The sequence below is a fragment of the Lepidochelys kempii genome, chromosome 1 (assembly GCF_965140285.1).
Source record: "Lepidochelys kempii isolate rLepKem1 chromosome 1, rLepKem1.hap1, whole genome shotgun sequence".
NCBI lineage: Eukaryota > Metazoa > Chordata > Testudines > Cheloniidae > Lepidochelys > Lepidochelys kempii.
This window is the reverse complement of record NC_136380.1, coordinates 101,885,461-101,898,896: the sequence shown is the minus strand read 5'-3', so window position 1 is coordinate 101,898,896 and position 13,436 is coordinate 101,885,461. Positions and strand designations below refer to the sequence as shown.

Below are 13,436 nucleotides of genomic sequence, written 5' to 3'. Positions count from 1 at the left end.
TTGTCAGTGTGCAGGCATGTATACACCATGTTCCCAAACAAGCAGATTTCTAGCAAGCTGTGTAACGTATCTCCAGTTCAGTTAAGGTCAAAAAGTAATGTTCACAGGGATACTTCTGGAGGCTAGGCAGATCTTCAGGTATTTTAATATTAATGGTGACAGGGTTGCTGTGTTCCCAGTCAACCAAAAAAATGTAGCTAAAAAGAGTTCCTTGTTGAATACCCCCTAGTTTATCAAACAGAACTTTTTTTCACCTTCCTAGGCTTCCCTAATGTCTATCATAGTCTACATTATTTATTTGCCTTCACAGATAACCTCTTGTCAATACATGAGTTACTCTTCACCACGCTAGGCATTACTCACCTTCTTAACCACCTCTCTGTGCACATCAGTATTAATTCTTGTTCACAGCAACATGCAAACCGTTCTGTGACAGAAAATTAGCAGTAAAGCAAATTTTCTGCAACCCTGATCCAAAAGGCCTTCATAGTTAATGGAAAGACTCCATGTTTTATGTATTACAGCAGTCTTATAAAGGGTTTTTTTGGAATGGAATGGAGTGGAATATATTGTGTTTTGAAGGCAGAAGGTGGTGTTTTTTATTGGGGAAAAAATATTATAGAGTAACCTTCTGAGGTAAACATAACTACATCTTGAGAGAGGCATTCTTAGAAATTTTATGTAACAAAACTTGTGGGTTCCTTTTTAATTTTCATTTTGAATTGCGGTACAAAATCTTTATATATTTTACCCCCAAAAGTACACACCATCTATGTAAAAATCTTAAAAAAGAAAATTTGTATGTATTAGCCTATAGCATGGAAAACAAGAATGTCATTACAGTAAAACTTTGCTAGATTTAATTTGTCTCCTAATGAAAACAAATGAAATAGCAAAATAGCACCAATAAAGATTAATGTGCTACTTAAAGGTCAGTTAGAGCTCTTTAGGCGGAGAAAAAAGAAAGCTAGGTAAGACAATTAAATCTAAAACATGATTCAGAATACAAACCAGTGGTTCAATCCTAGTCCCATTGAAGTCAATAGCAACATTCACATTGACTTCAGTGGGGCTAGGATTTCACCCCAGGAGTAGTTCTGTTGAGTAAAGGTATCGTTTTTACTCAGCCACACTTCAAGGGAGAATTGTATATTAAAAAAATCAACGGTTTCAGGCCAAACTCAATCTACCACTTTCCGGGTAGCCAATATAAAGTACACAGGTTGCGCCTAATATGATCACAGCATCTTAAATCCGTGAGCAAATGTGGTGCTGAATTCTGAACAAGTTGCAAGCTATAGAGAAGCCCTCCTAAGCAGCGGTAATAAAACACCAGTCATGGGAGCGTGTGTTCCTGTTACAAAATAAATAAGTGCGTAGCAGTAGCCTATGCAAATTACACAACAGAAAAAACACATTAGACCCTCATGCAAACAACACATGGTTTACCATGGAAATGATACAGTCACTCCAGGATTCTTAACCTACCTCACTAAAGGAAGAGAGAACTTCCTCATAACATCAGCTTGTGTCCAGACGCAAGACTTCTATTTACCCCATACTGGGGACAAGGCAGCTGTGATACATCCAGCTGGTAGTGTCATTCCGTGACGGAGATGTGCAGAATGTATGGGGTCCATGGGGCATGAGAGACATGTATTTGTTTAGATCGCAAGCTGTTTGGGGCAGGGACTCTCTTTTTATTGTGTGTTGTATTGCACCTAACACAATGGCGTGCTGTTCCATTACTAGGATTCTGTATGGTACCAATAATAATAATAATTAATAATGAGACAGCTGTGTGTCACCAGCATACTGGTGATATTCTCCCCATGTTGAGAAACTATGTCACTGGAAGGTCTCTCACTGAATGTAGTATTAACAATCATGCATGTTAGCTAATGAAACATTTAATGATTTATATTTTATAGTACCTCATGCAACTCTTTGCATTGAGATTCAGGGTTAACTTCCTCTTAGGTCATTGTATGGGCAAACTATCTGTGGGGATACAGGTGCGTGCTCTCTGCATGAATATATAGCCCAGTGTTCAGTGTTACAAATACATTCTCTTAAGAGCCACATAGTTTTTTTTTTATTGATACACTGGAATTGTAAAAGATTGTGGATCAAGGCTATTAATATAGAAAGGGAAAAATACCAAGGGAAGCAATGAGCTAAAAAGAATATAATTTTTTTATCAAACGCATGGCTCTGAGCAGTAGGAGGAAACTTTAATAAAAATGCTGCATCATCCTAGATTAATTTCAGACTAGGAATAAGATATATTTTTTAACAGGGCACATAGATTAACCATTGGAACAATTTAACTAGAGGTGTAGTGGATTCTTGATCACTTCTTATCTTTAAATCAAGACTGCTTGTCTTTTAAAAAGGTATATTATGGCTCAAACAGAAGTTATGGTCTTGATACAGAAATTGTTGGGTGAGGTTCTTTAGCCTGTGTATGCAGGTCAGATTAAATACATGATCATAACGGTCCCCTCTGGCCTTAAAATCTGTGAATCTATTAAAATTGATGGATAATATAATCAGACAAACTAATATGATTGTAATTGTATTTTATCTTTTCCTCTCTCTTTGCAGGTGCTTAGGGTAGTTCGACTTATAAAGATTTCTCCTGCTTTGGAGGATTTTGTGTATAAGATATTTGGTCCTGGAAAAAAACTTGGGAGCTTGGTTGTATTCACTGCCAGCCTTTTAATTGTAATGTCAGCAATTAGTTTACAGATGTTCTGCTTTGTGGAAGAACTGGACAGATTTACAACTTTTCCAAGGGTAAGTATAAGAAGGATTGACTACTTCACTAGTTATCTTATTACAGGTCTATCTTTCTGTCTAATCTAGTTTTCATCATGATGAAAGCTTATTACCTTATAGAAGATCAAATAATAGTATGGTCTTTGCTGTGTGGTTCTGTTTTCCTGCAGACCCACAATAGTAAAGAGAAATTTGAGTTGGGCTGTTTTGTTTGTTTGTCTATTGCTGAAGGAAGTCTAAGGTGTACAGATGTAGATATAATGGCACAGCAAAAAGTATGGGTCTAACGATGGTCAAGGATACAATGGAGAGAGCATGCATGTGTGGAATAGTGTATACGTGTGGAATGTTCCACTTGGACATGATATATAACTAGGGTTGGCAGAAATCAATTTTAATGACTTATAATAGTTACAAATATTAATTTTGATTTTTAAGCATTTTTAAAATTTTAATCTATTTAAAATTTTAACAGTTGCGGGAAATTATGGGGGAGGGGCAAGCAATAATTAATGGCGGTAGACGTTGAGGTTCAAAAAGTTAAAGCTTTATAACCACTAAAAAAAACAAATTGTCAGCATCACATGTCAAAATATATACAGTATATATCCTTAATTCAAACTCTAGTAAGTTCTTCAGCAGCATTTTTCTTACTTTGCCTATCCGCAGAATTTGATTATCAATGGAAGTATTTTTGCCAGTTTATGTATGCAGTGAAATCGACGATTACTCATATTTACCAATAAATAGCTAATACTTCCAAGCTTATATGTACCTTTGGTATTATGAAAAATGGTTGCTCTTGATATGCACAAGAATGTGTATTTTAGGCAAGGTTGTAAAATCTGCCTGCATTGCCAAAGTATGCATCCACCTTTTGGGCATAAATAAATACTGTGGGCATGACATGAAATCAGAATGAAACTCTGAAATTCAGTAGAAATTGTAGCTAATATACTGTTATATTATTTATTATATATTAATATACTGTAAAGTGAAACACACTGTTTTGAATGAAAATACTGCCATTTCTTTAATACTATATTAGACTGAGTGTACATGGATTGGTTCCATTGACACTTTATTGCTTTCAATCATCCTATATTGGTTTCATAGTATATCTGTTTTAGTGAAAGTGCATTGGTTGGAACAATTAAATAGGAATGAATAAGGCAGCCTCAAGAGTCACGCATTTAACAAACAAAATAGTGAAGCAACAATTTCTAATGATCTCCTTTATTACATGTCTGGGATGTTAGCCACCAAAAGTGAGACAAAAAATAGATATGCTAAGGGAAGAAATGTTATGCTACAATTCCAATTCTAGAAAGCCTGGCTAGAAAAAGAGTTAGTAGGGTCATTACAAATGTAATTAGGTTTCATTTTCAAACACTGGAGAAGGAAGAGAAAACAGAACGCTAGGAGGCAAGTGTATAAAAAAAATAATCAGGCTTCTGCCTAATTGCAGTGATAATGCCACGAGTTATATTGTACTGTCAACTCCAATGTATAGTTTTAGGAGAACCTTTGATAGTAAATTGAAAGTCTGAAACGTCTGTGCACTTGATTTCTAGCATGTGTTTAAGTTTTGAACTACGAAAATGTCAGTGAAAACCCCTAAGAGAATTATAGTTACATAATCAAGGTAAGAGATCCTCACAGCAACTTGCAGATTTTAACTGACGTATTGATCTGTGAAAGCTCAAGTTTAAACAAACATTGTCATGCTCTACCATGCTATTAGTAAACTTTTACATTAATGTGGACATTTTTACCCACATTTATTTTATTAACATATTCATTTTTGGCAAAGGTATGTAGGTACTGAAATATACTGTCCAAAGGAAAAGAGGATATTCCCGTTAATGGATTATTGAGATGCTAAAAGACAGAACAATACGAATTTAATATTTTTCTGCTTGAATTCTCAATTGAATATAAGATGGATTACCAATAGCAGTGTATCAGTGGAAGTCAAATTAAAATGTTTTAAAATACATCTCATATGATAGTTTGACTTAATAGTCTTCAGTTATTCTTTTTCTGAATATTATTCTTTTACTGTATACAAATTCACTAAAGCATGAGGGTTTGGGAAATATAATCGGTAATGTGTGTTTTCCTTTTGTAGTTCTACTGCTTTGGGACCTCTGATGTAATGAATGAAAATTTACTGTTAAGAAAATTGAATTTGGGGTGAAATTTGACCTGTCAATGTCTCTTTAAAGTGTCTCCCTCTTACAAAGGTTGGGGGACTACCGTTAACATAGTAATCTCATTGATTTCAGTAAGATTCTTCAACTGAATGACTACAGAACCAGTCTTGCGGCAAACATACATACTAGTAAACATAAAATTATAAAATTATTCTGTTTAAAGATTCTGGAATGTATTATTTTCAAATTGTGCTTGCAAAAATAGCTTTACTATCAGAGAGGGCAAGCATGACGTTGGGTTCATATATGCAGAGTGTGTTATTATAGATTTATAGGGGCTTGCCCTGATGCAAGAATTAATCTGAAATGGCAGGCACAATTGACATGGTGGGTTTTGCAGTTCCTGAAATGCTGAGGACTGTTACACTTACAAAAAGGATGACAATGTAGGGTAAATTTTGAACCTTAACACTAAAGTCCTTTTGAGACTGAAACAGTAGACTAAAAATAAAATCCGCCCTTAACCATAAATATCCTACAATGAAGCACAGTATGGGTTTTGGAAACAATAGGCCTCCTTCTTTCACTAATGCCTATAAATTGCATGTTTTCACATGGTTGTATGAACAGTCAATAAGCACAAGCTCAGTGTTGCTCTGGTTACAAATTCCAGTGTTCTTTTGATCGGTGCTGCTTCTCAGATGGCCTAACTTCATCTTTATGTCTATACTAAGAGCACAAAATACAGATGTTTACTTTACTGCTATTAACAGATCCATCTTCTTTGTATTTTTAGGAACCATCTCCCCAAATGAATAAAATAGCAAAGTATTCTACAGTGTCTTGTATAGCATTATTGAGCTATATTCTGCTAGAGAGAGAGAGAGAGAGAGCTATATTCTTGGTTTACACACTATACAGTGATCAAAATATTCCATTTGAGCAATATTTTTTAAGTCTAAATTAAGTGAAAGGCCAGACACTACACTGAAAAACAAACCACTGCTGGGAAGTGTTGTTACTGTATCCAAATAGATACTCTGTCACAATTACCTTGATTTGCTTTAAGAGAACGACAAATTAAGACATGAAGAAAGAAAAAACACCATTTCTGTCTTCTCAGCCTGTATGAGCCCTAGAGAGAAAAAAAGGAGCAGCTGAACTATAGGTACAGAGAGCGAGAGATGTTGAAAGATATAAATAAGTTAGGTACCAAACTTCCATTTGTGCCTTTGAACAGCTCTGCTAAGACTGCTTAGAAATTTCAAGGTGAACTACACAGAAAATAGAAGGGATCATTGTAGTTTCATAGTTACCTACACCTCTGAAAGCAGATTGCATTTCTCTGAATCTTGGGGACAAACATTAGCTGCTCCAGTGTGAGTGAAAAGAGGATCAGAATTTAAAAATGGGTCCAAAATAACATAGAAACCCATGGTCAAATCCTGTCCCCATTGAAGTCAATGGCAAAACATCCATTGACTTTAGTATGATCAGGATTTCACTCCTGGGGCTGAGGCTGAAAGAGGCTCAGCTAGAGACACATTAGTTCCACACAATCATAAAAAAACTTTTTTGTTAGTTCTTAAATGATGAATTGTTTACTCTTTAGAGCCATTACTATGTAATACCTATTGAGGTGTTTTTACAGGCTGACCTTTCTTATCATGGTATGTTACTGAATTCTTCTTGGGTATGTAGCAGGGTGGAAGAGGGGAGTGGTAGGGGAGAGAGAGCAAGCATTTATACAACAGTGGTCCTAAATCCTCATTTTAGATTTTAGTGGGACTGCTCATGAGGAAGGCCAGTAGGATTCGGCCCATGATACTTTGCATACAAGCATACTTATTGAACAAGTGCTCTGTAAGTGAACCTTAGATTTTGTAAAACTACACATTTCCCCCCTTTATCTATAGTCATTTGTGGGGCATTATCTGTTTAATGGATGGACAAAAAAATCAGAATTGTCACACATTTCATATAACATGCCCTATTTGCAGATCTTCCACTTCATACAAATGCAGTTTGACGACCATCATCAAAACAGCTAATTAAGTAATGGGGCATAAAGACTCATAGAAACTGACAGTCTTTTCCATAACATGAATTAATTCCGAAGTCCTCCATTTGCATAAATCTCTAAGTCTCATTTTCACAGCTGTTAGTTCTGTCAGCTAGATAGTTGCATTTCATTTTAACATAAATGGTTAGAAATGTACCTTTCAACTAAAAATATCTTTTTCTGAAAGGAAGATTGCTGGGTACAAAACACAAAATCATTATTCACTGCCATATTATTTTCTTTAAGCTAATGTTTTTCCAATATAGGGAACTTTAATAATATGAGGAAAGATTTAAATTTATTTAAAGGATATCATTAGAACTAACCACATTATATATTACAATTTTAAATGGAAGGCTAAGTTTTCATCACATTGAAAGGGTACTTTTCAACTTAAAAAATAAATTTATGTAGATTTTACAGAGAAAACGTGCAGTAATATATTAAAGATATCTATACACCTTGAAGCAAATAATTAAAATAGAAGTTTCCCATTAAAAAAGAGATTAAATAATAATAAGTAATTCAGATATAATTAATAAAGGCTAAACTGGTTCAACAATCATTAGTCACACACACAGAGGTTGTGAGCCAGAAGTAAATGAGAATAACTTTAATGTAGTATCCCTCACTTTTTGCTTCAGTGGGGTGGGGTGGCCACATCAGATTAGTAGGATATAGCCACCTCTGTGTCCCAGGCCAGCTTTAGGGAAAATGGCACCCTGGGAGAACTTGTATTTTGGTGCCCTTTCTTTGGTTTTAAGTACAGATACACAGTACGATCACACACGTTGAGTTTACTGGGGAAGCTTTTAAGTTACAGTAGGGACTGTGTGCATCTACAGCAGAGACTGCTGCAAATGGCACAGGCAGTCCGTACGCTCAGCACTGGCTCAGTGTAGCCCCTGAGCCTCTGGCACCAGCAGCGAGAATGCCAGACTGGCAACCGTATGAAGCACTAGGGGGATGGCAGCGCTGCCAGGCACAAACTGAAACACAGCACAGCACACACCCGGCACTGCGTGTATTTCCCTGATCCTACCTAGGGATCCCCACTGACTCTGCTCCTCAACATCTTCCAATTTCAGATGCCGCTATGTACCCCTAGGAGCGCTCGCCACTAACCTGGGCACACCCTGTCCTCCCCTGCTCCAAGGCCATTTGGGGCTGCTGAACAGCTACATTGGCAGGTGGGCTGCACCAGGCAGCCCAGGGTGAGTGCAGGGAGTGAGACGCCAGGCAGAAGCAGCTCTCCTCCTGGTGCTCTCCTCACATCCTTCCCAGCACAAACCAGCACATGGCACAGCCCTGGCCCCAGCCCACCCTGCAGGGCACTCCCCCGGGCCCACTGGGGCTCCCGCAGCTCACCCCCAGAGCAGACCTTCCCAACCTGCAAATTGCAACAACACCCCCCACATCTTCAGCTTCTCCCCCAGCTGGAAGCCAACCCAACCCACCTGCCCCCTCTGCCAATCTGGGACACTGCTCGGGCCAACAAGCCCTACAAATTGAGAGCGGAGCCTGGCCAGTGGGCGCAAGCCTCTGACCCTGACTGGGCACTGGCACCCTCTTAACCATGGTGCCCCCTGACCAGGGCGGCACCCTGGACAGTTGCCCATATCACCCACCCATAAGTCTGGCCCTGCTGCATCCTGAGAAGATCAGGGGGCAGTGGTAGAGATACTTAACCCTCCCAGTTCCAAATAGCGGTGGGCAGGGGGAAGGTGACACTGGGCAGAGGTTTGGCCATTGTCTTCCTTCCCCCTCTTATACCACTGGTTATCTCAGAGGAGGCTGAACAGCTTGACTAGTTCACCTACCCACTCCCTGTCAATAAAAGGCCCCTCCTGGGTGGAGGTTGCCAGCTTGTTACTGCGGCTGATAACTGGGCCTATGTATTTGTCCAAAGTGTGAGCTCAGCTGTAAAAAGTAAGTGAAAGCTCATAAAGTGTCATAAATGTTGACGCGAAAAGTTGCAAAAGAGAGACAAACTGAATTAGTACAAACAAAAAGGCCTCCTGATATAATTCAATGACTGTATTAAGGTTATTCCTGATAAACAGAATCATAGAATCATAGAATCATAGAATATCAGGGTTGGAAGGGACCCCAGAAGGTCATCTAGTCCAACCCCCTGCTCAAAGCAGGACCAATTCCCAGTTAAATCATCCCAGCCAGGGCTTTGTCAAGCCTGACCTTAAAAACCTCTAAGGAAGGAGATTCTACCACCTCCCTAGGTAACGCATTCCAGTGTTTCACCACCCTCTTAGTGAAAAAGTTTTTCCTAATATCCAATCTAAACCTCCCCCACTGCAACTTGAGACCATTACTCCTCGTTCTGTCATCTGCTACCATTGAGAACAGTCTAGAGCCATCCTCTTTGGAACCCCCTTTCAGGTAGTTGAAAGCAGCTATCAAATCCCCCCTCATTCTTCTCTTCTGCAGGCTAAACAATCCCAGCTCCCTCAGCCTCTCCTCATAACTCATGTGTTCCAGTCCCCTAATCATTTTTGTTGCCCTTCGCTGGACTCTCTCCAATTTATCCACATCCTTCTTGAAGTGTGGGGCCCAAAACTGGACACAGTACTCCAGATGAGGCCTCAACAATGTCGAATAGAGGGGAACGATCACGTCCCTCGATCTGCTCGCTATGCCCCTACTTATACATCCCAAAATGCCATTGGCCTTCTTGGCAACAAGGGCACACTGCTGACTCATATCCAGCTTCTCGTCCACTGTCACCCCTAGGTCCTTTTCCGCAGAACTGCTGCCTAGCCATTCGGTCCCTAGTCTGTAGCTGTGCATTGGGTTCTTCCGTCCTAAGTGCAGGACCCTGCACTTATCCTTATTGAACCTCATCAGATTCCTTTTGGCCCAATCTTCCAATTGGTCTAGGTCCTTCTGTATCCTATCCCTCCCCTCCAGCGTATCTACCACTCCTCCCAGTTTAGTATCATCCGCAAATTTGCTGAGAGTGCAATCCACACCATCCTCCAGATCATTTATGAAGATATTGAATAAAACCGGCCCCAGGACCGACCCTTGGGGCACTCCACTTGATACCGGCTGCCAACTAGACATGGAGCCATTGATCACTACCCGTTGAGCCCAACAATTTAGCCAGCTTTCTACCCACCTTATAGTGCATTCATCCAGCCCATACTTCCTTAACTTGCTGACAAGAATACTATGGGAGACCGTGTCAAAAGCTTTGCTAAAGTCAAGAAACAATACATCCACTGCTTTCCCTTCATCCACAGAACCAGTAATCTCATCATAAAAGGCGATTAGATTAGTCAGGCATGACCTTCCCTTGGTGAATCCATGCTGGCTGTTCCTGATCACTTTCCTCTCATGCAAGTGCTTCAGGATTGATTCTTTGAGGACCTGCTCCATGATTTTTCCAGGGACTGAGGTGAGGCTGACTGGCAGAACAGTAAGGGATCAGAAATCAGTAAACCAAAATTAGCATGTTGGAAATTAGGCCTAATTGGTGGACAAAATAATGAGGGAGGGGGTTGTTCCATCCATCACTCCCTTCTGCAGTCCCCACAAAAAGCCACCATCATGGCAGCAACCCACACCATCTCTCAGATACTGGACCTGTGTCCTAATCCTGAGAGATGTCCTACCAGACCAGGCAAGAGAGAGGGAACCCATGTCATCACCACCTCCAATGGCTCCAGCTAAATCCGAACCACTATCTGAGATGTGAGACTTTGTCTCCCTCCCGCTACCCCAACATGTCCTGTTTTCTTCCCAACCTTATTTTTAACTCTTCTCTCTCTCTCTCTCTCTCTCTCTTTTTTTTTTCTTTCTGTCTAATAAAGGTCTGGCTTAGCTGGCCAAGACTGCATACTCTCTATCACTACAGTCAGCCTATGACCAGAGAGGCAGCTAAATGAAATGCCCTAAACAGCCCAGTGCTGGTGCAAGTTTGCCACGTCTCAGACTGGCTGATAAAACCATGTCCTGTGCCTATGTTTTTTCAACAGCGAGCTTGCGAGTGAGAGTTAAAGCCAGAGACAGAAGCTGCATTTTCTATCTTTACTATTCTTTTCTGTTCTGTCTGGTGTATGCTTATATTGTTTTGTCTTTTAGGAAATAAAATCAGACTTTAACAACAGCAACAATGACAGCTGCAGCCCATCTCAACTAACTTCTTCATTTCCCAAAAAGGACAGTTATTACCATCTTAAAAGACTGTCAGACAAGTGGGTTTTTCCTTCTAAAAACTCTGTCCAGCTAAAGGAAAGGGAACAAGGGATATTATTAAAATTAAAGCCCTATTTAATACTTTACCTATTTTTCCTTGTATTCTGTTAAAAGGTTAAAATGATTTTTAATGGTATGTTTGCCATGTTACTAAGCAGGCTGAGGTCTCTGTATAGCAAACCCTGAACCTTGTTTAAACTGTTAAATGTTGGTCAGTGACTGGGTTATGTTAAAACCTTTGACTCTTTGGGCCCATATATTCCATCTAAATTAATGCGGTTGCACCTTCATTCCAGTGGCTAAGATTCTGACAGATGGACTGGATCCTTTAATTGGTTTACAGACTCTTGTTTGTGGACAGCTATCCTCCCTGTTTCCTGGTTTCTGGATATAAGTTAGCCATCTTCCCACAAATTAAGCCCTGTTGGTTATGTTTATTGATAACGTTGCAACCTGCTACTTAAATGCATCCATTGTTGGTGGGGTCTTTCTCATCCGAAAACTCTGATTTATCCCAGGTGCTCCTCTGCTTTGCTTCTCATAGGAAGTTGGTACTTTCAGTTTGAACCAGCCCTGAAGGCTTGCTTGGTGTGTGATTCAACTCTGAAAAGTACTGTGTAAAACTGGCACCATCTTACTTAACAGATAGGTTTAATAGTTTTATTCAGAGTTGTATGTGCTTACTCTAGTGACACAACTATGTGTTTACTACTTCTTACTCCAGTTAGCACTGCAAAACTATAACAGAAATGAGAAATTTAGCTGGATTTCAGTCAGCTGAATCTGCACAAGCTCCCTGAGGGCAGTAGGAACGTAGAGGTGTCTGAGGACATAATCTGAAGACATTTGAGCTGTGAAACCTTTATTACTAGTCATGAGGTACAGAGAAGAAAAATCTCAGCCTGACTCTCAGAACCCATGTTGAGTTGGCAGAGCTGTCAGTTCGAGAAATTACTTTACTTAAAAAACTAAGCAGTGTTGATATGGAAGTCACTGAGTGTCAAACATGGAACACCACAGCACCACAATTACCATTTTTGCCATTAGGTTTGAGCATAGCACTGTGTTTTAACTTGATGCTCCTTCAAGGACATAAAAATCCCACAATATTTCAACTTGCATTTATGAAACACCATTCTGCAGGAACATGGGTTGATTACATTCATGTGAAGGGCTTTTCTGGTGGTGGTTCTCAAGGAATCCAACAAGAAATGCTTTGTGAGTACTATTGCCTGTGCTGGCTAGGCACAATGAACATAGATTAAATATCTCTACATCACAACAAGCTGTTGAATCGAGCAACCATAATGGCAAGCGACATCATGAGCTTCTCATTTCAGTTTCTCACATACTTTGTTTTTGTGTTCTATACTTCACTAAAATCTTACCTTAGACCATTGCTGCTTACCTGGAAAGAAAGTCAGTCTTGATATTAGACAACAGTGAAAAAGGAAAAGAAGCAGTTTAATAGACAGTTTGGTCACAGCCAAAGATTCGAACTCGCAAGATCTGGAGATTTTTTTAGATACATTAATTAAACTTCGTTTACAGGAGCATAGTACTTGACCAGTCTTTGCTTCTGTCTGTGGCGCTCCTATGGTATTGATTGAAAAACATACAGTGCTTGCTGCAATCGTAACCAAAACATTTTCTCTTGAATGGTATCCGTGGTAATTTGTCTTTTCCTGTGCTGAACAAAATAGTAGGACACCAGAAAGAGCTACCGGCTAAAGAATTTTCTCACATATTCGGACAGATTCTGATCTATGCTGTGGTCTCTTTGTCCTGCACCACCAGCATAAAGCTGCCCTGCACCTGGCTTAGTTAGCCATGGGAAGATTAACCCAGTGGAGGGGAGCTGCTGGTGGTATAGAGCTGACCAGGATAAATAGGGCATGGTTAAGGCTCTCCATCCTTCCTGGTGATCCCTAGGTCCGATATAGGTCATTAGAAGGGATCCTAGAAATCCATTTGCCATGGAAAAACATGGGAAAACACAGAATTTGCATTTTTACAGAGAATCTTTAGTTTTTACATTTTATGAAAAAATAAAAACATATACAGTAGAATGAATCCCGTTTATCCAAGCCTCCATTATCCATTATCCTGCTCTCCATATTAACAAAAAGGGGCTGACAGCGGGAGGCCTGGGTCCATGACCAAGTACTGAATTTGGGTTGTGAGGTGACATTTAAAACCCAGGTTGTCTTGATTTTTCTGAG

At 39.6% G+C, this 13,436-nt stretch overlaps 1 protein-coding gene across 11 annotated transcripts in view; it reads left to right on the top strand.

The window, feature by feature from the left end:
• The window catches only part of NALCN (sodium leak channel, non-selective), a 345,527-nt gene that overhangs the window by 215,337 nt on the left and 116,754 nt on the right, over nt 1-13,436 (top strand). For all 11 annotated transcript variants that reach the window (XM_078853491.1, XM_078853490.1, XM_078853489.1 and 8 more), the window contains one exon: nt 2,608-2,799. In XM_078853491.1, the coding sequence (XP_078709617.1) occupies nt 2,608-2,799 (192 nt within the window). The remainder of the gene's footprint in view (nt 1-2,607; nt 2,800-13,436) is intronic.